Source organism: Salmo trutta, chromosome 24 (assembly GCF_901001165.1).
Source record: "Salmo trutta chromosome 24, fSalTru1.1, whole genome shotgun sequence".
In the NCBI taxonomy this organism is placed as follows: domain Eukaryota; kingdom Metazoa; phylum Chordata; class Actinopteri; order Salmoniformes; family Salmonidae; genus Salmo; species Salmo trutta.
Window position 1 is genome coordinate 30,312,416 of NC_042980.1, and position 26,022 is coordinate 30,338,437.

Here is a 26,022-nt window from a genome sequence, read left to right on the forward strand (position 1 = left end):
ACAAAATAACCTCTAGGTTTTATAGTGCCGGTAGTTAATATATAGCTGGGGGAAACCAGGGCTGGCAGCTCTATAGAACAAATGAGCGGATTACCTTCAGCTCCAGCCAGCCAACACTTAATAAAGTTCAGAGGAGGAATTGGCTGCTGCAGCCCACGAGGCCAGTATTGTAATGGGTAGACAAATAAACACAGTAGGCCAACACACAGAACCACACACACATACGTAGACTTAGACCGTGGCATTGGTAGAGACACAGGAGGAAGTAGGTGGAATAGGGAAGGGAAGGAAGTCATGCTGTTTTGTATTTTGATTGTTTTGTTGCACTACTGAGTTAGTAAGGGTTGATCTCTGTGTTGTAATACTAGGTTAGTAAGGGTTGATCTCTGTGTTGTAATACTAGGTTAGTAAGGATTGATCTGTGTTGTAATACTAGGTTAGTAAGGGTTGATCTCTGTGTTGTAATACTAGGTTAGTAAGGGTTGATCTCTGTGTTGTAATACTAGGTTAGTAAGGGTTGATCTGTGTTGTAATACTAGGTTAGTAAGGGTTGATCTGTGTTGTAATACTAGGTTAGTAAGTTTGATCTCTGTGTTGTAATACTAGCTTAGTAAGGGTTGATCTGTGTTGTAATACTAGGTTAGTAAGGGTTGATCTGTGTTGTAATACTAGGTTAGTAAGGGTTGATCTGTGTTGTAATGCTAGGTTAGTAAGGGTTGATCTGTGTTATAATACTAGGTTAGTAAGGGTTGATCTGTGTTGTAATACTAGGTTAGTAAGGGTTGATCTGTGTTATAATGCTAGGTTAGTAAGGGTTGATCTGTGTTATAATACTAGGTTAGTAAGGGTTGATCTGTGTTGTAATACTAGGTTAGTAAGGGTTGATCTGTGTTGTAATACTAGGTTAGTAAGGGTTGATCTGTGTTGTAATACTAGGTTAGTAAGGGTTGATCTCTGTGTTGTAATACTAGGTTAGTAAGGGTTGATCTCTGTGTTGTAATACTAGGTTAGTAAGGGTTGATCTGTGTTGTAATACTAGGTTAGTAAGGGTTGATCTGTGTTGTAATACTAGGTTAGTAAGTTTGATCTCTGTGTTGTAATACTAGCTTAGTAAGGGTTGATCTGTGTTGTAATACTAGGTTAGTAAGGGTTGATCTGTGTTGTAATACTAGGTTAGTAAGGGTTGATCTGTGTTGTAATGCTAGGTTAGTAAGGGTTGATCTGTGTTATAATACTAGGTTAGTAAGGGTTGATCTGTGTTGTAATACTAGGTTAGTAAGGGTTGATCTGTGTTATAAGGCTAGGTTAGTAAGGGTTGATCTGTGTTGTAATACTAGGTTAGTAAGGGTTGATCTGTGTTGTAATACTAGGTTAGTAAGGGTTGATCTGTGTTGTAATACTAGGTTAGTAAGGGTTGATCTGTGTTGTAATGCTAGGTTAGTAAGGGTTGATCTGTGTTATAATACTAGGTTAGTAAGGGTTGATCTGTGTTGTAATACTAGGTTAGTAAGGGTTGATCTGTGTTATAATGCTAGGTTAGTAAGGGTTGATCTGTGTTGTAATACTAGGTTAGTAAGGGTTGATCTGTGTTGTAATACTAGGTTAGTAAGGGTTGATCTGTGTTATAATACTAGGTTAGTAAGGGTTGATCTGTATTGTAATACTAGGTTAGTAAGGTTTGATCTCTGTGTTGTAATGCTAGGTTAGTAAGGGTTGATCTGTATTGTAATACTAGGTTAGTAAGGGTTGATCTGTGTTGTAATACTAGGTTAGTAAGGGTTGATCTGTATTGTAATACTAGATTAGTAAGGGTTGATCTGTGTTGTAATACTAGGTTAGTAAGGGTTGATCTCTGTGTTATAATACTAGGTTAGTAAGGGTTGATCTGTGTTGTAATACTAGGTTAGTAAGGGTTGATCTGTGTTGTAATACTAGGTTAGTAAGGGTTGATCTGTGTTGTAATACTAGGTTAGTAAGGGTTGATCTGTGTTGTAATAATAGGTTAGTAAGGGTTGATCTGTGTTGTAATACTAGGTTAGTAAGGGTTGATCTGTATTGTAATACTAGATTAGTAAGGGTTGATCTCTGTGTTGTAATACTAGGTTAGTAAGGGTTGATCTGTGTTGTAATACTAGATTAGTAAGGGTTGATCTGTGTTGTAATACTAGATTAGTAAGGTTTGATCTCTGTGTTATAATACTAGGTTAGTAAGGGTTGATCTGTGTTGTAATACTAGGTTAGTAATGGTTGATCTGTGTTGTAATACTAGGTTAGTAAGGGTTGACCTCTGTGTTGTAACACTAGATTAGTAAGGTTTGATCTCTGTGTTGTAATACTAGGTTAGTAAGGGTTGATCTGTGTTGTAATACTAGATTAGTAAGGTTTGATCTCTGTGTTGTAATACTAGGTTAGTAAGGGTTGATCTGTGTTGTAATACTAGATTAGTAAGGGTTGACCTCTGTGTTGTAATACTAGATTAGTAAGGTTTGATCTCTGTGTTGTAATACTAGGTTAGTAAGGGTTGATCTGTGTTGTAATACTGGATTAGTAAGGTTTGATCTGTGTTGTAATGCTAGGTTAGTAAGGGTTGATCTGTGTTGTAATACTAGGTTAGTAAGGGTTGATCTGTGTTGTAATACTAGGTTAGTAAGGGTTGATCTGTGTTGTAATGCTAGGTTAGTAAGGGTTGATCTGTGTTGTAATACTAGGTTAGTAAGGGTTGATCTGTGTTGTAATACTAGGTTAGTAAGGGTTGATCTGTGTTGTAATGCTAGGTTAGTAAGGGTTGATCTGTGTTGTAATAATAGGTTATTAAGGGTTGATCTGTGTTGTAATGCTAGGTTAGTAAGGGTTGATCTGTGTTGTAATACTAGGTTAGTAAGGGTTGATCTGTGTTGTAATACTAGGTTAGTAAGGGTTGATCTGTGTTGTAATACTAGGTTAGTAAGGCTTGATCTGTGTTGTAATACTAGATTAGTAAGGGTTGATCTCTGTGTTGTAATGCTAGGTTAGTAAGGGTTGATCTGTGTTGTAATGCTAGGTTAGTAAGGGTTGATCTGTATTGTAATACTAGATAAGTAAGGGTTGATCTCTGTGTTGTAATGCTAGGTTAGTAAGGGTTGATCTGTGTTGTAATACTAGATTAGTAAGGGTTGATCTGTGTTGTAATACTAGATTAGTAAGGGTTGATCTCTGTGTTGTAATACTAGATTAGTAAGGTTTGATCTCTGTGTTGTAATGCTAGGTTAGTAAGGTTTGATCTCTGTGTTATAATACTAGGTTAGTAAGGGTTGATCTGTGTTGTAATACTAGGTTAGTAAGGGTTGATCTGTGTTGTAATACTAGGTTATTAAGGGTTGACCTCTGTGTTGTAATACTAGATTAGTAAGGTTTGATCTCTGTGTTGTAATACTAGGTTAGTAAGGGTTGATCTGTGTTGTAATACTAGATTAGTAAGGTTTGATCTCTGTGTTGTAATACTAGGTTAGTAAGGGTTGATCTGTGTTGTAATACTAGATTAGTAAGGGTTGACCTCTGTGTTGTAATACTAGATTAGTAAGGTTTGATCTCTGTGTTGTAATACTAGGTTAGTAAGGGTTGATCTGTGTTGTAATACTAGATTAGTAAGGTTTGATCTGTGTTGTAATGCTAGGTTAGTAAGGGTTGATCTGTGTTGTAATACTAGGTTAGTAAGGGTTGATCTGTGTTGTAATGCTAGGTTAGTAAGGGTTGATCTGTGTTGTAATACTAGGTTAGTAAGGGTTGACCTCTGTGTTGTAATACTAGATTAGTAAGGGTTGATCTCTGTGTTATAATACTAGGTTAGTAAGGTTTGATCTGTGTTGTAATACTAGGTTAGTAAGGGTTGATCTGTGTTGTAATACTAGGTTAGTAAGGGTTGATCTGTGTTGTAATACTAGGTTAGTAAGGGTTGATCTGTGTTGTAATGCTAGGTTAGTAAGGATTGATCAGTGTTGTAATACTAGGTTAGTAAGGGTTGACCTCTGTGTTGTAATACTAGGTTAGTAAGGGTTGATCTCTGTGTTGTAATACTAGATTAGTAAGGGTTGATCTCTGTGTTATAATACTAGGTTAGTAAGGTTTGATCTGTGTTGTAATACTAGGTTAGTAAGGGTTGATCTGTGTTGTAATACTAGGTTAGTAAGGGTTGATCTGTGTTGTAATACTAGGTTAGTAAGGGTTGATCTGTGTTGTATTACTAGGTTAGTAAGGGTTGATCTGTGTTGTAATACTAGGTTAGTAAGGCTTGATCTGTGTTGTAATACTAGATTAGTAAGGGTTGATCTCTGTGTTGTAATGCTAGGTTAGTAAGGGTTGATCTGTGTTGTAATGCTAGGTTAGTAAGGGTTGATCTGTATTGTGTAATACTAGATTAGTAAGGGTTGATCTCTGTGTTGTAATGCTAGGTTAGTAAGGGTTGATCTGTGTTGTAATACTAGATTAGTAAGGGTTGATCTGTGTTGTAATACTAGATTAGTAAGGGTTGATCTCTGTGTTGTAATACTAGATTAGTAAGGTTTGATCTCTGTGTTGTAATGCTAGGTTAGTAAGGTTTGATCTCTGTGTTATAATACTAGGTTAGTAAGGGTTGATCTGTGTTGTAATACTAGGTTAGTAAGGGTTGATCTGTGTTGTAATACTAGGTTATTAAGGGTTGACCTCTGTGTTGTAATACTAGATTAGTAAGGTTTGATCTCTGTGTTGTAATACTAAGTTAGTAAGGGTTGATCTGTGTTGTAATACTAGATTAGTAAGGTTTGATCTCTGTGTTGTAATACTCGGTTAGTAAGGGTTGATCTGTGTTGTAATACTAGATTAGTAAGGGTTGACCTCTGTGTTGTAATACTAGATTAGTAAGGTTTGATCTCTGTGTTGTAATACTAGGTTAGTAAGGGTTGATCTGTGTTGTAATACTAGATTAGTAAGGTTTGATCTGTGTTGTAATGCTAGGTTAGTAAGGGTTGATCTGTGTTGTAATACTAGGTTAGTAAGGGTTGATCTGTGTTGTAATGCTAGGTTAGTAAGGGTTGATCTGTGTTGTAATACTAGGTTAGTAAGAGTTGACCTCTGTGTTGTAATACTAGATTAGTAAGGGTTGATCTCTGTGTTATAATACTAGGTTAGTAAGGTTTGATCTGTGTTGTAATACTAGGTTAGTAAGGGTTGATCTGTGTTGTAATACTAGGTTAGTAAGGGTTGATCTGTGTTGTAATACTAGGTTAGTAAGGGTTGATCTGTGTTGTAATGCTAGGTTAGTAAGGGTTGTTCTGTGTTGTAATACTAGGTTAGTAAGGGTTGACCTCTGTGTTGTAATACTAGGTTAGTAAGGGTTGATCTCTGTGTTGTAATACTAGATTAGTAAGTTTTGATCTCTGTGTTATAATACTAGGTTAGTAAGGGTTGATCTGTGTTGTAATACTAGGTTAGTAAGAGTTGATCTGTGTTGTAATACTAGGTTAGTAAGGGTTGATCTGTGTTGTAATACTAGGTTAGTAAGGGTTGATCTGTGTTGTAATGCTAGGTTAGTAAGGGTTGATCTGTGTTGTAATGCTAGGTTAGTAAGGGTTGATCTGTGTTGTAATACTAGGTTAGTAAGGGTTGATCTCTGTGTTATAATACTAGGTTAGTAAGGTTTGATCTGTGTTGTAATACTAGGTTAGTAAGGGTTGATCTGTGTTGTAATACTAGGTTAGTAAGGGTTGATCTGTGTTGTAATACTAGGTTAGTAAGGGTTGATCTGTGTTGTAATACTAGGTTAGTACGAAATGATTGCTTTGTTGTACTACTAAGTAGGGCTGGGCAGTATAGCGTATTCTACTGTATACCGGTATTGATGCACAGACCGGTTTGGGTTTTTACTTTACCTTCTATAACGGTATTTGAATGTTTGGTTTCTTAAATGTGATATTCTGTGTGTACCGTCCATTTTTATAGCTTACACCACTACTTGAGTCATCCCTCTCCGCTCTCTCTCTCTCCATGCCACTTTCCACACAGACATAGCCCCGCCCCTTGCCACTCAAGGAGCGCATTTGTTGTTGCTTGACCACGAGACACTTGTATTCAGTCTGCATGGTCAATGCAGCACATGCAACCATGTTGATGACAACGATGTTTCCACTTCGCTTCTTAATATAAATCCACAAGCACTCTATAATTACAATATTAGTTTGTGTTTCTTACATCTGCAAACAGCTAGTTTGTCTTTTCTTAGCAAGTTTTAGCTAAATCGTGTTAGCCGCTAACGCTAATCACTAGCTAGCAGGCTAGCTAGCTAATAAATGTACTGAGTCAGAAATTGATGGAAATGCAGGAAATCATTTTTGGTTGAAGTTGAATTGAACAGTATAAAACAATCAGAATGGAGAAAGACCCATTGAATTCACTTAGAATGTATGTGTTGCCACAGTAGGGTCACGCCCTACTCATCAAGCAAATTTACAACTTATATTATTCAAAAACATTAAATACCATCATACTGTCCAAAATATGGAAAAATACTCTGAGATGATATTTTGGCCGTATCGCCCAGCCGTACTACTAATTTAGTAAGGTTTGATTGCTTTGTTGTACTACAATGCTAGTTAGGGCTTTATTAACATGTGTTGTTGTTCTGTTTTTGCCAACAATCCAAACCATATTACATAACATATATAACATATATGTTATATATACATATATAACCATATTACAAGCTGACCCTCCTCCTCTTTAACAAGACAAAGAAACACAATCTGTCTCCCCATCCACCCATATGGTGAGCCCATCACATACTTAACCTATGGATAGGTTAATCCCACTTGATTTAGCTCATAGGATTACAGATAAGAAGATAAGCTTGTATTATTTGTTCGAAATGTCCTTAGCACCATTAAAACCTACAAATCTGCTGACAGGACAGAATGCTGACACACAGGATAGAATGTAAAGAGGTGTTTAAACCATGAGACATGTATCTACTACTCACCCCATGTGATGGGTAGGAGATCCATCCCAGCTCCCCCTGGCTGGCTTTGGAGTCCAACAGGTTCACTGTAGAGAGGAGGAGAATAACAACAGGGATGACTGTGGGGAAGTGACTATGGGAAAGCAGGTAGTCCTGGCACCACTGTGGACATTTTGAATCACTATCCTTCTGATGTCTAATTAGCCTCATCCTCCTTTCTCTCTAAACCTGGCCTTGGGACCTCAAGTCAAGAGCCATTACCAGGATAGTATTTACCCAGCTGCTCAATTCTCAGGACTCCTTAAAACACATAGACACACACACCAGGCCTGTTTCCCTCTGAGGACTTCCTAAGGCTAACCAAAACAGAGACAGCCTGCTGCACTGTCCTCCAAAGCAAGAGATGTTCTGGTCTGTGGCGACCTGGAAGGCTGTTGAGTCACTGCTACAGCTGTGTGAACTGTCCCTCCACTGAGTTGTACAGTACTGATACACATGTACTGTAGGGTCAGGAAACCACATATGCTGTTACCAATCTTTGGATCTACAATCCCTGTCAACCTGTAACTCTCATGTTCTAAGCTTTATAATGGCATCTTTAGGTTTTCAGATAAATCATGGGCTCTGACTGGACATATGTACAACATTCATTATTACACTGTAAATATGGAAATTATTATATTATTTCACAAATTCTAGCTTTCAATTAATTCTTTAGTTGTTAATTAATTTAAACGTTGGTCTAACGGTCATCGAGAGCTATGGTTAGATTGTGTGATCTGAATGGTGTGAGTGTTATCAAACATACACTACATGACCAAAAGTATGTGGACAGATGATCGTCAAACATCTCATTCCAAAATCATGGGTTTTAATATGGAGTTGGTCCCCCCTTTGCTGCTATAACAGCCTCCACTCTTCTGGGAAGGCTATCCACTAGATGTTGGAACATTGCTGCGGGGACTTGCTTCCAATCAGCCACAAGAGCATTAGTGAAGTCGGGCACTGATGTTGGGGGATTAGACCTGACTCGCAGTCGGCGTTCCACTTCATCCCAAAGGTATTCAATGGGGTTGAGGTCAGGACTATGTGCAGGCCAGTCAAGCTCTTCCACAACGATCTTGACACGGGGGCATTGTCATGCTGAAACAGGAAAGGGCCGCCCCCAAACTGTTGCCACAAAGGTGGAAGCACAGAATCGTCTAGAATGCCATTGTATGCTGTAGCATTAAGATTTCCCTTCACTGGAACTAAGGGGCCTAGCCCAAAACATGAAAAACAGCCCCAGACAATTATTCCTCCTCCACCAAACTTTATTTTTGTGTGTGTTATCTATATATATATATATATATATATATATATATATATATATATATATATATATATATAAAAAATACTCAGGAGCTTAACTTTACAGTTGACACTATGCATTGGGGCAGGTAGCGTTCTCCTGGCATCCGTCAAACACAGATTTGTCCGTCGGACTGCCAGATTGTGTAGCGTGATTGATCACTCAAGAGAACACATTTCTACTGCCCCAGAGTTTAATGGTGGAGAGCTTTACACCACTCTAGCCGACAGTTGGCATTTTGCATTGTGATCTTAGGCTTGTGTGAGGCTGCCTGGCCATGGAAGCCCATTTCATGAAGCTCCCGACGAACAGTTTTTGTGTTAACGTTGCTTCCAGAGGCAGTTTGGAACACAGTAGTGATTGTTGCAACCGAGGACAGATTATTTTTATGCGCTTCAGCGCTCGTCAGTCCCGTTCTGTGAGCTTGTGTGACCTACCATTTCGCATTTGAGCTGTTGTTGCTCCTAAACATTTCCACTTCACGTTAACAGCACTTACAGTTGACCAGGGAAGCTCTAGCAGGGCAGAAATTTTACAAACTGACTTGTTGGAAAAGTGGCATCCTATGATGGTGCCATGTTGAAAGTCACTGAGCTCTTCAGTAAGGCCATTCTAATACCAATGTTTGTCTATGGAGATTTCATGGCTGTATGCTTGATTTTATACACCGGTCAGCAACAGGTGTGGTTAAAATAGAAGGGGTGTCCACAAACTTTTGTATATATAGTGTAGGTGGACCTATGTCAGCGAATACAGCACGGCTTGGAATGCTGCTCTTCCAATCAGCATCCAGAATCCAAACAAGCCGTTTTATAATTACTAAGACAGAACAGTATGATAAGAGCTGTGACACAGGGCCTCTGGTGGTGCAACAACAAAGCAGGGAAAAAGCCAATTTAATCTCGATTCAATCTTCCTTCAAGATCTGTGTTTTCTGGGATCAGATATCCTGACTAACAAGTGTTTGAGAGGAGAGTGAAGATCTGTGTCAGTCTCTATGGCAGGGTTCCTCAACTGGCTGCCCCGCGGGCGGTTTTATTTGGCCCCCCAAGTTTTCTGGGGAAAAAATGTTTTACAAACATTGTTGGACATAAAAACACCAGGAAATCAGCTCAAAATTATACTAATTTTGGAAATCTGTTCCCAGGTATTCCTGCGCATAACAGAGAGACACATCTGATTGTATACAAATATAAGCAAGGTTTGAAATGATTATGTTTTAGTCAAACATTATATCTGTTTGGGCTTCTTGAGGTCTACAAATGAATTATAATTCTGTTCCAGCCCCGACCATCCACTCAAGAAGAAAATCGGCTGAAGCTAGATTATGATCTCTGCTCTATGAGGAGTTCTGAACATGCTCCCAATTGGGAAATTATATTGATTTGCTACCTCCCTTTCCAGTTTGCACAGGATCGAGGACAGTACAGAGTGGAGAAGAGAGAGTTTAGGAGGGGAGAGGAAAATAAAGATTATTAGCACATTCCAGACTGAAGCCAACAAAATTGAGGCTCACCTAAATTCTAGCCAAACAGGGTCCGCACGCACACACAAACTCCTATTAAAGCTAATAAAGCTATCTGCTGATGTCAGATTATAGCAGTGCAGCATCCAGCTCCATTGGTTCCAATTTACATTTCTCAACGAGCCAGGCCCCATCTCAAATTGAGCCAAGCGAGGGAATTTGAGAGCAGAAAATTAGATGGCTCTATCTGAAGCTGCCTTTCCAGCTGCACGGGCCGGAAATCACCACCAGAGTCCCACACACTCACACAAAGATCCACATGCACACAAACACACACACACACATACATGCCCAGACACTCACACAGAACACTCACACAGAACACTCACACAGAACACTCACACAGACACTCTCTTGTCAGTGTGACTACCCAGTCAGTCGGCCGTAGTGTGTTTCAGAAAGCACAGACTTTTTATGGTAACTAACAGTAAAGAACAGTATTAATAGCAGTCTGAGTAGACTACTGCTGGTCTCTGGTCTGGGAACAAACAACATGGGAACAGTCAGGTGAGTCAATAAGGGAAAGACAGAGACAGAGTAAAACCACAGGCCTTATAGTTCCATCTGATGTAGAGAATGAGCTTTTATTGAAGATTTAAGCTCTGCAGCAAGGTGTACACAGGGTTGTAGGAAGACAGGATGCACAGTGAGCAGTGTCTGCAGGAACACATCCATATGATATAGAAATCAGTCTGCCCAGACTGCCACAGAATGTAGGGAACACTGTCGGTTGTGTCTGTGTGTTAGGGTCTGCAGTAGTCTGTCTGCAGCCAGGCACATCTGTCGGTTGTGTCTGTGTGTTAGGGTCTGCAGTAGTCTGTCTGCAGCCAGACACATCTGTCGGTTGTGTCTGTGTGTTAGGGTCTGCAGTAGTCTGTCTGCAGCCAGGCACATCTGCAGGTTGTGACTGACTGTGTGTTCAGGGTGAAATGTTCTCCTCCCATCATGAATTATTCACACCGAGTGTCGCTGTGTCTGATGCTGCTGCTGGTTCCCCTCTCACAGCTCATGCATGCAACCAGTTCACAGTCTCACGTCAGAATTAGACGTTCATCCATGTTTCTCAAACATCAAATTTCGAAGTGTTTAAGGTTAAGTTTAGGCATTAACTCAGAAATCTTATGGTTAGGTATTAACTCTGAACGGTTAAGGTTTGGGATAGGCTTAAAACAACTTTCTATCGCTGGATTTGAACCTGCAACCTTAGGCACCAGAGGCTCTAGGGGCAACAGTGAGCTTGGCATGGATGGAAGCCGAATACTGTCGTGTATCACGTGTGACGTGGCTGCATACACGCATGTACACACAGTCTGTCTCTCTAATAAACACATACATTGTAAGATATTGGATAACCTATAAACACCGCCTATACATCACCTCCACCACTTTACACTGCTATACCTACAAGTTGACTCATAACCCGCGGTTATATCCGCAGGGTCATTAAATATCGGGGCAGACAGGTTAGGGTCATTAAATATTGTATGGCTGAAGGGCGTAAAGAGAAACAATACCTTTAAAAAAGTAATACATGTATTATTCTCGTGCAATTTAGGCTTCATTGAGGTTTTTCTTTTAGGCTATCTGGTATTAGCGCATAAGCCTAAACTTTAGGGCATAACTGTAGCTCGCAAAATAGCCTACACAGCCAATCGCCAAATAATGCTTTTGGGAGCTAGCAGAAAAAATGTACGTACATTTCATTCAATAAGACAAAAGCTGCAAAAGGAGAGTTGAAAATAAAGAGAAGGGAGGGCCAGAAAAGTCATGTTTACAAAAGATTTGGTGAAGTGGTAAAATAGGATAATAGCAGTGCCGGCTATGTTATGTGTGATGTTTGTGAGGCGCTATGCAAAATCGACCGTCAGCAGACGGGACTTCACATAGGAGTATGGCACGTCAAGGGAACTGTAGACTACTGTTCAGACGGGTTAAATGGAAACTGAAATCTGGACACTGACGATAGGTCTATAACCTCTCTCATAGCCTTAATAATAACTCCTGTAGAATTAAGCATTTATAGCAGTAAAATTATACACCAAAAGTGGGAAAATATGATTTATTTATTTATTTATGCATCTTGAGATAATTAAATGCTCAGTTAGATACCATCTGTAGAGGTGCGGTCTTAATCATAAAAGCATCATGAAAGCTGGTAGTATTTCAACAACTTAAAATATGCATCGAAGCCGAACTGAAATCTTATCAGAAACACGTTGGGTCGTTTTCACAGCTTTCTTTTTCCTTACAACCGGTCAAACTGATGTCATTTGGACATTTTGCACATAAAATCTTTCCTTTTTTTATTGTATTTTTCTCTCAGTCCCTAACTAAACGTCTTTGCTCTGCGAAAGATAAAAGAAAAAACTTTACGGATGTCAACTACAATGAAACATTAATTCTATCGACCTATTCCATTATTATGTTGAGCAAAGGTGTATTTAGTATTCTAGGGCAACATATGACAAAAGACAAGATACATGTATCTAATTACAGCCAAGTTGACTAACAAATAGCCTACCAAAATGTCGGAAATTATAAGCAGAAACATATTGAAATCAGGCAAAAAAAAATTATCGTTATGCCGTCATTGACTGTAGCCTATAGCGTATTTTCTATATTTGCGGGTATGGGTTGGGTGTGGACCTCCAACGCAACGATATAGTCGGGCGGATGCGGATCGGTTATTAGCAATTGCGGGTGGATGCGGGTGAACAAACAGCTGATCCACGCACCACTAACCTACAGGCCTCCCATCCAGCAGATAGGTATATCACACACACATACACACATACACAGAGAGAGAGATAGAGCACTATTTTTAAAGCGGGAGCATGTGTAAGCACATTTCCAGACCCCCTGAAAGGTACCATCGCTCACAAACCTCTGCTCCTCCCAGCGGGGCTACCGCCCCGGCCTCTCCGGGCAAGGCCTCCCTGCCACCGGCTAAAAATACCACCGCCTCCCGGCGCCCTGGCAGGGAGAGAAACTACCGCGCGTCACGCAGCCAGACTCACCACTGTCGCCTATTCACACACGCACGCGCTCCCGCACACATGGGCTACACTTAGGCCTACCAAGCCTTTCTCTCATTTTATGCTGCGCACTCACTGCTCAAAGATAACTTACACTGAGAAAATACACTGATCCGTTGGTGCAAGAAGCCCTCTTCAAATCAAGCCAATAGGCCTACAATTTCACATACATTCTGGCCAAATTATCCCCCTTAAAATGAACAATCCTAAAAGTGGCCGTAATACTTTCTACTCCTGGGTTAGACGAATTGCAATACGAGAACCTGTGTCGTAGCTCATCAAAGTTCTCCGATGACTATGGCTTCAGACAAGCACTGCTAAATGGCAAAAACATGTATTTGCTTCTGTAAATATGAGTGTGTATAGCAGGTAGCCTGCCCAGATAGGAGAGGAGATATGAAATAAGTCACCGCTATAACTCTGTGTGTTGTGGATTACAGGGACATACTGTATTGCGGTAGGGAGTTTATCCATTGTCCTGCTACTAGCCTTAACCAATAGCATGTGGTCCTATACACATTTGATCAAAGTCATAGCCTATTGAAAACATGAATATATGGACATGGTGATACAATTCACTATATAGGTCGCACCATTTTCGCAGCATTTGTTTCTCTGAACAGCCAATAATTTAATTAGAATTATGAGTCTATATAGGCAGGCCCAAGTTAAGGGGTATTTCACAATTCGTTGTTCTTTATTTTGGTAGATTTTATTTTTATAAAAAATTAAAAAAAACTACCATTACCTTATGTGGAAGGTGGAAAAAATTGCGTCACCAAGTTTTGGTCCATGACCGAATAGTCTGACCTCGCAGTAGGCCTCTGCCTTAGAACACTACCAATCTAGCATTCATATTACTTTTAAAATAGTACAATATCCTGCTAAAACTTTAACAATATATTTATCTGCAAAAGCAACACATTTTTCTTATGTCAGTTGAAATTGGATTTAAGTGCAATGGGTTTTGAAGATCTCACGAGGACCTGATGAAACAGCCTCAGATAAAACAATAATGGTGGACGGTATAATGATGTGGGGAAAATATAGCATGGAAGTACTGAGAACAACTTTTCTAAACTTGTCTAGGGTTGCAATAGGCTTAAGTTCATTCAAACGAAAACAATACAAAAAATATATAGGCATAAGTAAATAAATAAATGAACATTTATAAAGTTGAAGGCCTGGTGGGGAAACTTCAGATCCCTAAAATCTATTTTAACGTTACAATTCTGATCATGCTTAAGGCGAAGCATGATGTTGAAACTGTACCTTGCCGAAGTTGATGAAAGATTTATTCTTTCATCAAATAAACACAAGAGTAGCTAGAAGTTTGCAATAAAAATAAACAATATATGTTGGCTAATAATTAAGAGTATTGTCATCACCATGATCATTAGGCCTATAATTAATGATAATGATGAATAGCCTGATATTATTGTGTAATTCTCGTACATATAATTGACCTACTGAACCTCTAAATCTTGAGAGGAAGCATAAAAGGTGACATAATCTTAGTCGTCATGTAATAGTTCAGTTTTACATTTCTAAAACGTCCATATTTTTCCCCGCCTTACAACAGGACTATATCACCTGCTTCACAGTTTATTCTGAACATTCACAAAACACACACACACGCACGGTCAGGTTGTCCTAAAGCTATCCTATATCATAGTCTATTACTTCAGGGTATGGGTTTTATATAATGCAGCCCAATGAGCCATGCGAGTCCTGGTTCCGCTAAGCCCCAAAGTGGGGCGTTACGGATTGAACAGTGGTTGGACTGTATTACTATTGTCGATTTACGACTTTGTATGCTCTGAAATGATAGATATGATAGTTGGCAACAAAATGCTGTGAATATTTCCAATAGGACGTTATTTTATTTAACTAGGCAAGTCAGTTAAGAACAAACTCTTATTTACAATGACGGCCTACACCGGCCAAACCCTGACCCGCACAGCCTATAAGCTTAACCTACATTTTGCGGACAAAGCTATGTAGGCATATCAAATAAGATAAGATAAACTTTTATATAGCCAAGTCCCCATTTTTTGTTCTGCACTCATAAAAGTAAATACACCAGAAATCCATGCTCCATATTCTTTTAATTTTAAAACGAACGGAGAAAATGTGGCTTTGTGCTAAAAGTTTTCTTTATGAAAGGGACTTATGCAGTGTAGCCTGTAAAGGAAGGGAGGGGGTTCTGACTTAACCCGGCCCCGATGACACGGTGCCTCGAGCACAAAAACACCATCAAACAGGGAGACGATTCCTCTCTTCCCTCTTCCTCCGCAGAGTGTGCATTTTCTGTTTCTGATAGAAGTATTTTTGATACTTCTATTATTACAGATAGACTAGAGCGCGAGGCTTCACGGTGAGAACGGCTCGATACTGACACTCTCCGGTAGACAGGCCGGGTGTTTCGGATGGCCATACATTGCACGAAAGCAGACTTTTATAAACAATAAGCTACAGGCTACAAAAATAATAGGCAATTAGCAACGGATATATATACAATTGTTATTAGATTACTCTACCACCACAGGAGATAATAATAACTTCATGACCAATAAATAAGTGCATAGCCTACATAGCCCTAAACAATAATTAGGCTAACAAAAATAGAACGACTAGGCCTATATTTGACTTGACTATAGTGTGTATGTCGACGTCTGGCCTGCCGAAACCGAGCTGTGTGGGCTACTGGAACTAGCGAGGTGAATAAAAGTGTAAAACAGTAAACGCAGCCAAAAAGCATGTGCTGTGCCTCAAAATGTCAGACGTTTCTAAAAACAAAACACATAAATTGTGTCCGGCCAATCCCAACATGCTGCCCAGAGACCCATAAATGTAATTAGGCCGACATCAAATCGAAAAACAAAAGTCACTTCATAATCTCCAAGCTTGGTTTATTAACCGTTTATATAGCCCATGAGTTAGACTACAATATGGGTCTAAAGATGAGACAAGGCGATACGCGCCTCGACCCAGCAGCTTACGTGCATGGAGGAATGACTGGTTTGTAGCAATAGTAATTCCTTCTCGTTACAATACATTGATCATCTTAAAGAGCTATGATGTGGATTGAAATCTAGGCATTTTTATTGCCCAAAGAAAAAGTTGTGTTATGTGGCCTTAACTTTGACCTCTCGCGCTGGCCCATAGGCCTAATCTGTCTGACCTTTGAGCATTATTCGTTGTTCCTTTTGATACCATATTCTCAAGACATTTTTTTTATATTCAAGCGTTGTCCTTTCAAGAAAAACACAAACGTGATACTGTGGTCGCCTATGGTATAGGCTTCGTGCTGTAGACGATATGTCCACTCTGTTGCAACAAAGAATAGGCCTATGGGGAAATGCTGTCTAGTCGCTCGCATGTTTTCGGTTGTGTGCCTTCAAGGTCTTAGGCTATTTATTCACTTAAATTGTTTATAGGCCTATATGTTTACAGTTCAATTATGTTACAATTCATCAAGGAAAATATATTCTATAACATGTTCTCAAATTTGAATTATAATGCCTATAACTAATGCGAAGCCTATTTCCATGTAAAAGCAAGTCAATAATAGCATGACAATAAATAGCTTCATTTTACCGAGCTCACCCTTGATTAGTATTTGGCTTTGTCTCACAATTGACGGTCCAAGTAGGCTACAGGAATTTATCAAAGTGCAATTACAGAGGAGCTTTGCCATTTGAAACTATAGGCCAATCATTTCATAACTGGACCATGTGTGTGCATGCGTGTGTGCAGCGCGATAATAAACATCGAGAGTGCGTGCGTCCGCGGCGCGATAATAAACATCCCGTCGAGATCGGCCTATTCAAGGAAAAGTAGCCAATGGGTTAGTTAAGCAATGGAAATATCGAGAGGATGAGTCCTTGCGTACAGCGTGTTATGGGATATCAATCAGGGGAATGTGCGTGTTAGTTCGAGCACGTCTCCACAAAGTAGGGCATATTTATATAATCCAATAAACGATCCGTGGGAATGAATACTAATTCATATGAATAGGCTGCATTTTCTAAATACACATCTATTTAGGCTAATGTGTGATCAGCTTGGGTTAAGAGGAGCGGAGGTCCACTGCCTGCCTCTGGTTCTTTAGTGTGCACTACAGCGCTTGAACTGCCTGCTTCTACTCGGTATTGTTGTCAAGGGACAATAGCCTACATGGGCATCTGTGAGTTATAATACCAAACATTAAAATCTACACTTCCGCATGCACGTTTCAAAATGTATTATTATCACTATTTAGAGAATAATGATGGAATACCAATCGTTAATTCCAACCTATAGATGCATGGACACCCCAGTGTTAAATGCCTAAAGCTGATTATCGTGATCCCCCATCCAATACCAGTTTCCATCGATTTACCAGCGGGCCAAAGCTCTTATTGAGAGTTTAAAACGCCACACGGAGTCCGTGCACCATCCTTCTATTGCATTACATCCATCTTGGATCAAAACACAGAGTGGGATAAAATAATTACACGATCACTTAAAGATGTGCTAAAATTCCGCCATGACAATTTTTGGACATTATCGAATGGTCTAACATGACATGTCCTGGCTGTCCCGTCCATCCACAGCATCAGTGCTGTTAAAACAACCTTAAATGTCTGGGGTCCAGACTACAACACGAGCCGCTGCAGCCTACCGCTCTCTCCCTCTCTCTGGGAGCGAACACATAAACTATCTCCCCTCTCTAACATGGATCTTTACTCTTTCTCTTTTTATGTCAGATCCTCTCTCACTCACTCTTACCTTCATTGGACGGGTGGATGATCAGAAGTGCTGGGTAAATAAACGACAAGATGAACAGAAAAATACAAAGTAGTAGTGGTTTCGCGCGCGGTTTGCAATCCATGACGGCAGGCAGTTCAGAGGGCAAGACAGCGCGAGGTACATAACTCCGTAAAGCATGCGCCACTGAATGATGTGAGCTCGCTCTCCGGTTCAGACAAGAGGCTCGCGTTCAACTCGGCTCCGGGGCTGATGTCAACTTTGACACCGGAGAATGAGGAGGAGTCTAGCTCTCTCTGTCTTACTCTCTCTCTCGCTCTACTGAACGGAGACTGGCTGGAGCGGGGGCTCTCGTTTTCTGCAGGGTCCTACAGAGCTAAATCGATTGGTAAAGAGACGCTCAAGTTCACAAGAGGTCATTTTCCCAACAGATGATCAGAAGTAGAAGCAGCAGTCCAGCAGCATTCCCTCTCCAAGCATTAGCCCCAGGAGTCCTGCAGCATTCCTTCTCCAAGCATTAGCCCCAGGAGTCCAGCAGCATTCCTTCTCCAAGCATTAGCCCCAGGAGTCATGCAGCATTCCCTCTCCAAGCATTAGCCCCAGGAGTCATGCAGCATTCCTTCTCCAAGCATTAGCCCCAGGAGTCATGCAGCATTCCCTCTCCAAGCATTAGCCCCAGGAGTCATGCAGCATTCCTTCTCCAAGCATTAGCCCCAGGAGTCATGCAGCATTCCTTCTCCAAACATTAGCCCCAGGAGTCATGCAGCATTCCTTCTCCAAGCATTAGCCCCAGGAGTCATGCAGCATTCCTTCTCCAAGCATTAGCCCCAGGAGTCATGCAGCATTCCTTCTCCAAACATTAGCCCCAGGAGTCATGCAGCATTCCTTCTCCAAGCATTAGCCCCAGGAGTCCTGCAGCATTCCTTCTCCAAGCATTAGCCACAGCAAAACACACAGCTCCATTCTCAGACTGACTGATTACAATTTAAATTAAACCAGATTTATGTATTTATAAATAAACTACAATTATAATAAACATATTACTTTTCATATTCTTAAGTCATAATGTTTCCGATAAACTCAAGTAAAAGATTAGAGCAGAGTTTCCTTGTTCTGGCTATTACTAACACATCTGATTACTCTTAAAGCCTTAGTTGATTAGTTGAATCAGGTAGTGCTGCATCTGCCTTTGAGTTTAGCCCTTTATGCACCCCCTTGGGTCCCCAGGAGGAGCAAGATTGGGAAACCATGAGTTAGTGAGGCTTTGTTGTGGTGGTGTGGCGTAGTGAAGCATGTCCTGCTTGCTAAGGCCCCTGACAGACTGATCCAGAGTGACAGGACTGCCCCTACCGCTGCCTGCTGTGACGTCACACACCCCGAGAACCCAGCCCAGGATAGCTGCAGGGTGGAGGGAGAGAGAAAGGTAGAGGGGGAGAAGAGAAAGACAGAATCACTGTTTCAGAGTCAGCATTCGTCAATACAATATTACACAACCCAATCTCCAAATAAAACATCAAACCATGGCCTTACTGCAGCAACAGAATGACACCATGGCTTAATGTTTAAATTATGCCATGTGGTGCCATACCATTGGTGTCACAGAATTACGCCATGGCTTGACTTTTTAATTTACTCTATGGGGTGCCATATCTTAGCTGTCACAGAATTACGCCATGGCTTGACATTTTAATTACGCTATGTGGTGCTGTATCTTAGCTGCCAGTCAAACTTTGTAAAAGTGACATTAAAACTTAAGTTTAGGTATTAATTCTGAATGGTTAAGGTTTGGGAAAGGCTTAAAACAAAAAACGAGTGCCTAGTACTGGGATTGAACATGACCCTCGGAGCTGGAGTCTGTGGCTTAAAACCTATTAAACTCAGCAAGAAAAAAAATGTCCCTTTTTCAGGACTCTGTCTTTCAAAGATCATTCGTAAAAATCCAAATAACTTCACAGATCTTCATTTTGAAGTGTTTAAACACAGTTTCACATGCTTGTTCAATGAATCATAAACAATTAATGAACATGCACCTGTGGAATGGTCGTTAAGGCACTAACTGCTTACAGACGGTAGGCAATTAAGGTCACAGTTCTGAAAACTTAGGACACTAAAGAGGCCTTTCTACTGACTCTAAAAAACACGAAAGAAAGATGCCCAGGGTCCCTGCTCATCTTCGTGAACATGCCTTAGGCATGCTGCAAGGAGGCATGAGGACTGCAGATGTGGCCAGGGCAATAAATTGCAATGTCCGCACTGTGAGACGCCTAAGACAGCGCTACATGGACGGACAGCTGATCGTCCTCGCAGTGGCAGACCACGTGTAACAACACCTGCACAGGATCGGTACATCTGAACATCACACCTGCGGGACAGGTACAGGTTGGCAACAACAACTGCCCGAGTTACACCAGGAACGCACAATCTCTCCATCAGTGCTCAGACTGTCCGCAATAGGCTGAGAGAGGCTGGACTGAGGGCTTGAGACCTGTTGTAAGGCAGGTTCTCACCAGACATCACCGGCAACACCGTCGTCTATGGGCACAAACCCACCGTCGCTGGACCAGACAGGACTGGCAAAAAGTGCTCTTCTCTGACGAGTCGCGGTTTTGTCTCACCAGGGGTGATGGTCGGATTCGCGTTTATCGTCGAAGGAATGAGCGTTACACCGAGGCCTGTACTCTGGAGCGGGATCGATTTGGAGGTGGAGGGTCCGTCATGGTCTGGGGCAGTGTGTCACAGCATCATCGGACTGAGCTTATTGTCATTGCAGGCAATCTCAATGCTGTGCGTTACAGGGAAGACATCCTCCTCCCTCATGTGGTACCCTTCCTGCAGGCTCATCCTGACATGACCCTCCTGCATGACAATGCCACCAGCCATACTGCTCATTCTGTGCGGGATTTCCTGCAAGACAGGAATGTCAGTGTTCTGTCATGGCCAGCGAAGAGCCCGGATCTCAATCCCATTGAGCACGTCTGGGACCTGTTGGATCGGAGGGTGAGGATTAGTGGCATTCCCCCCAGAAATGTCCGGGAAGTTGCAGGTGCCTTGGTGGAAGAGTGGGGTAACATCTCACAGCAAGAACTGGCAAATCTGGTGCAGTCCATGAGGAGGAGATGCACTGGAGTACTTAATGCAGCTGGTGGCCACACCAGATACTGACTGTTACTTTTGATTTTGACCCCCCTTTGTTCAGGGAAACATTATTCAATTTCTGTTAGGAACATGTCTGTGGAACGTGTTCAGTTTATGTCTCAGTTGTTGAATCTTGTTATGTTCATACAAATATTTACACATGTTAATAAGTTTGCTGAAAATAAACGCCGTTGACAGTGAAAGGACGTTTCTTTTTTTACTGAGTTTAGATGTTAATAGGCGCTGACATTGCCCCTAGTGGACGGTAGCTCCTGGCATATTCCATGAAGCCCATGAGAATGGGCTGATATTATACTGAACAGAAATGTAAAGATCACAGATGTTTTCCATATACATAAAAATATTCTCTCATGTTTTGTGCATACATTTGTTTACATCCCTGTTAGTGAGCATTTCTCCTTAGCCAAGATAATCCATCCACCTGATAGCGTGATCATTACACGGGTGCACCTTGTGCTGAGGACAATAAAAGGTAACTCTAAAATATGCAGTGTTGTCACAACACATTGCCATAGTTGTCTCAAGTTTTGAGGGAGCGTGTAATTCACATGCTGATTGCAGGAATGTCCACCAGAGCTGTTACCAGATAATTGAATGTTCATTTCTCTACCATAAGCCAACTCCAATGTCATTTTAGAGAATTTGGTAGTACGTCCAACCGGCCTCACAATGTGTAACCACGCCAGCCCAGAACCTCCACATCCGGCTTCTTCACCTGAGGGATTGTCTGAACCCAGCCACCTGGACAGCTGATGAAAATGTGGGTTTGCACAAGTGAATAATTTGTGCACAAACTGTCGGAAACCGTCTCAGGGAAGCTCATCTGTGTGCTAATAGTGCTCACCAAGGTCTTGACCTGAAAGCAGTTCGGCGTCATTTAGTCATTTAGCAGACACTCTTATCCAGAGCGACTTACAGTAGTGAATGCATACATTTATAACTAACTTCAGTGGACAAATGCTCACCTTTGATGGCCACTGGCATGCTGGAGAAGTGTGCTTTTCACGGAGGAATCCCAGTTTCAACTGTACCAGGCAGATGGCAGACATTGTGTACGGTGTCGTGTGGGCAAGCGGTTTGCTGATGTCAACATTGTGAACAGAGTGCCCCATGGTGGCGGTGGTGTTATGGTATGAACAGGCATAAGCTACGGACAATGAACACAATTGCATTTTATTGGTGGCAATTTGAATGCACAGAGATAACATGACGAGATCCTGAGGCCCATTGTCGTGCCATTCATCTGCCGCCATCACCTCATGTTTCAGCATGATAATGCACGGCCCCATGTAGCAAGGATCTGTACACAATTCCTGAAAATGTCCTAGTTCGTCCATGGCCTGAATTCTCACCAGACATGTCACCAGTTGAGCAGGTTTGGGATGCTGTGGATCGACGTGTACGACAGCGTGTTCCAGTTTCCGCCAATATCCAGCCATTGAAGAGGAGTGGGAGAACATTCAACAGGCCAAAATCAACAGCCTGACCAACTCTATGCGAAGGAGATGTGTCGCGCTGCATGAGGAAAATGTTGGTCACACCAGATACTGACTGGTTTTCTGATCCACACCACTACTTTTCTTTTAAAGGTATCTGTGACCAACAGATGCATATCTGTATTCCCAGTCATGTGAAATCCATACATTTATTGAAATTTACTGATTTCCCTATTATGACCTGTAACTCAGTAAAATCTTTGAAGTTGTTGCATGTTGATTTTAGCCTAGAAATTATTGGTTCAATAGCATCACAATTTGGAGCAATTTCCCCTCCTGTGAGTATTTCATTTATAACTCTCAGGATGTCTATAAATTCAGTGGTTGGCTCTGGGCAAGGTATTAATAGTGTGTGACGTGAGGATTTATTGCAGGTTTAAGACATGTCCCCTCATCATAAATTACCCTCTACATATCTCTCTAACCCACATATTACACATATCCATAATAGAACAAATTTCTATGAATTTCAGTGAACAGTAGTTGTCAAAACAAATGTGTGTACAGGGTTTATGTACATTTACTATTGAGTTAAATATGGACTACTCTACCCATGTCAATTATAAATGGCAAAATAATGCTTCATTCTTTTTCAATGTATTTTATTGTATCTCTTACTTCACATTGTATTGCAACATTTTAAATGTACTTTAAATAATGTGTTATTTAATCAGATTTATCATAATAGGTTGACAGCAATTTATGTTGCAACAAAATCGAATCATGGTAATGTGGATTTAACAAAGTCAAATACATTGATTAGCTTGTAATCTAATTATTCTGTAAAAAAATTTAAAAAAATAAAGTAATATTGAATGTTGTCATATAGTTTAGCGTAAGACTTATCATGAAAGAAAACACATATAGATGTGTTTCCTAAGTGACCTTTAGTATAAGGGATTTGGCTGATCTTCCGGCTCACTCCCTCTCTGTGTTTTAGTCTTTACAACTCTGTGAAACTACTGCTAACTATAATTAATCTGTTTTCTATTGTAGTTGGACTGGAAAGAGAACAAGCTATCGTTCCTTTGCTTGGCCTTCCCCTGGATTACAGTCAAATAAAACTGTTTTTCTTTTCAATGAGTGTCAGTCCATTCCTGAACCCCCTCCAATGGAACAAGGCGGTAGCTATGAGGGGAATATTGATTCAGAGAGGCGAATGTAAGTGCTGATGTGGCCTGACGTGCTGCGCTGCAGCTCCTAACGGACAAAACAGATGTGGCTTAATATCAGTTTGGAAGCTGCGGGCAGATTCTTACACGATATATACAAAGTACTGTATATAATGCCTATATATACACACAAATATATACTACCATGTTTACAACTGTTTTGGTGCCCTCTTCCTCTCTGTGGCCACCAGTGGTACATTCTTTAGAAACATACTTTAGACCACTTCTAGGCAGGCTGGAGTACTATACCCTTTAGGTTGGGTACATGCTCAACACACTCATCATGACAATTATAATGTCCCATAGCCAACGCCACTCATTTTTGCTACTGCCTATTGCCACATGTTGTAGAGGGAGTTTCTCTGCTTTAGCTGTGTGGCCAACATGGAATTATGAATTAGAATACTAGTTTAATAAAATCTCTGTAAAGCACAGTAATTGTACTTTTGGTCATTTTACTGTACTGGAGTTTGAATTTGAAATGTGATACCATATCTATAAGATGTGAGGTAATAGAACTTGAGCAGTAAAACATTAAAGGTGCCAGTTGTTCTTCATACCAGTCAGCACCGGCTCACCTTGACCACTGGTTGTAATAGGAGCACAAAGTTGGACGGCATTAGTTCTAAACAATATTCGTGGTATTAGGAGCAGCCAGAAGGAGAGGCAGGGTCGGTTGCTGTCTGAGTTTGTCTCAGTCTCGGCTCTGGGTTTAAGATCGGGATTCTCTGTGACAGGATTGGTCCGGAGCCCAGAAACCCCACAGGGACATTCCTACACCATTCCTACTCTCTATACCCAACCTGGCTGATATATCCTGTCAGCCTCCTGATCTGATCGTAGGGAGAGAGAGATAAACAGAGAGAGACAGGGAGAAGAGGAGAGAGATGGAAAGAGGAAGAGAGAGGGAAAGAGGAAGAGAGAGAGGGAAAGGAAGAGCGAGAGAGGCAGGGCTGGACTGTAGAGGACCCCAACAGAGCAAACTGCAGAGAGAGAAAACATGTCTGCCTGCTGATTTGAGAGCAGAACATACACACACACACAGCAGCTAAACGGCTTAACAAGGAGGCCAACCATCAGAGCTGGCAATTAGAAGGAGGGAAACAACATTTGGTCGTCTTGATGGTGTTGAGGTTTCGTCTCGAGGAGCTTCATCACCACAGCTCCATGTGTGTGCTGCTTATTATAGCGTGTGAAAGTGTCATGAAGAACTTTATATGGTAGAAGTGGAGTGGAATGACGAGACTCGAGAACATCCACATATCTTACTATTTTTATTTCTTACTTTTTATCCCCAATTCCGTGATATCCAATTGGTAGTTACAGTCTTGTCCCATCTCTGCAACTCATGTACGGACTCGGGAGAGGCAAAGGTCGAGAGCCATGAATCCTCCAAAACACGACTCGGCCAAGCTGCGCTGCTTCTTGACACACTGCTCGCTTAACCCGGAAATCAGCCACACCAATGTGTCGGAGAAAACACCGTACAACTGGCGACCGTGTCAGTGTTAATGCTCCCGGCCCGCCACAGGAGTTGCTAGAGAGGGATGGGACAAGAACATCCCGGCTGGCCAAATCCTCCCCTAAACCAGACGACACAGGGCCAATTGTACGCCGCCTCATGGGTCTCCCGGTCACGGCTGGCTGCGACACAGCGCGCGATAAAACCTGGGTCTGTAGTGATGCCTCAAGCACTGCGACGCAGTGCCTTTGACCGCTGCACCACTCGGGAGGCCAAATATCCACGTCTGGCTGTGTATCCCTGATTCAATGATTCACTCGGGTGTCACGGCCTGACCAGTAAAGGGGCTGTTTGTTATTGTAGTTTGGTCAGGGCGTGGCAGGGGGTGTTTGTTTAGGGTGTTTCGGGGTTGTTTGGGTTATGTTCTAGGTTAGTGTATTTCTATGTTATTTCTAGTTGGTCTATTTCTATGTGGTGTTTATTGGGTTGACCTTCAATTGGAGGCAGCTGCTTCTCGTTGCCTCTGATTGAAGGTCCTATTTATAGGGGTGTTTGTTCTATGGGGGTTTGTGGGTAGTTATTTCCTGGTTTAGTGTTTGTTGCACCTGACGGGACTGTTTGGAGTCATTTGTTTTGTAAACGTGTTTATTTTGTTTTCCTTCTTCAAATAAAAAAAAGAAGATGAGTATACATTTTCCTGCTGCGTTTTGGTCCACTCCTTATGACAATCGTGACATCGGGAGGCCAAACATCCACATATCTGGCTGTGTATCTCTGATTAAATGTATTATTATGGTATAGATGGGTGTTATACCTTTTCAAAATGTGAACATTGAAATAATAAAAAAAAATACTAGATTAATATCAATGGATAATATGTGAAGTCTATTTCTGGCACATCTAATTGTAGAAATTGTTTTTGAATTCTCAACAGAACAATACCGCAAAATAAATACCAAAACAAAGACAGCTCTACCCTTCCCACCCCTCTCCAAAGACAAAATAAACCTACACAAAACAATACATTACTGAGAGACAATATCTACATCTATTTACATCAATCTACAAGCCCATATCTACCAACCCCAATGGAAGTGTTTTCATAT

The 26,022-nt window shown here is 41.2% G+C and overlaps 1 protein-coding gene across 1 annotated transcript in view; it reads right to left on the reverse strand.

Annotated features, from left to right (window-relative positions):
• The window catches only part of LOC115161070 (ephrin type-A receptor 3), a gene marked incomplete in the record, with an annotated part of 118,163 nt that extends 100,279 nt beyond the window's left edge, over positions 1-17,884 (reverse strand). Inside the window, 2 exon segments of the mRNA XM_029711784.1 lie at positions 6,989-7,053; positions 17,652-17,884. Coding sequence (XP_029567644.1) covers positions 6,989-7,053; positions 17,652-17,754 — 168 coding nt within the window.
• Between the last annotated feature and the right edge of the window lie 8,138 nt (positions 17,885-26,022).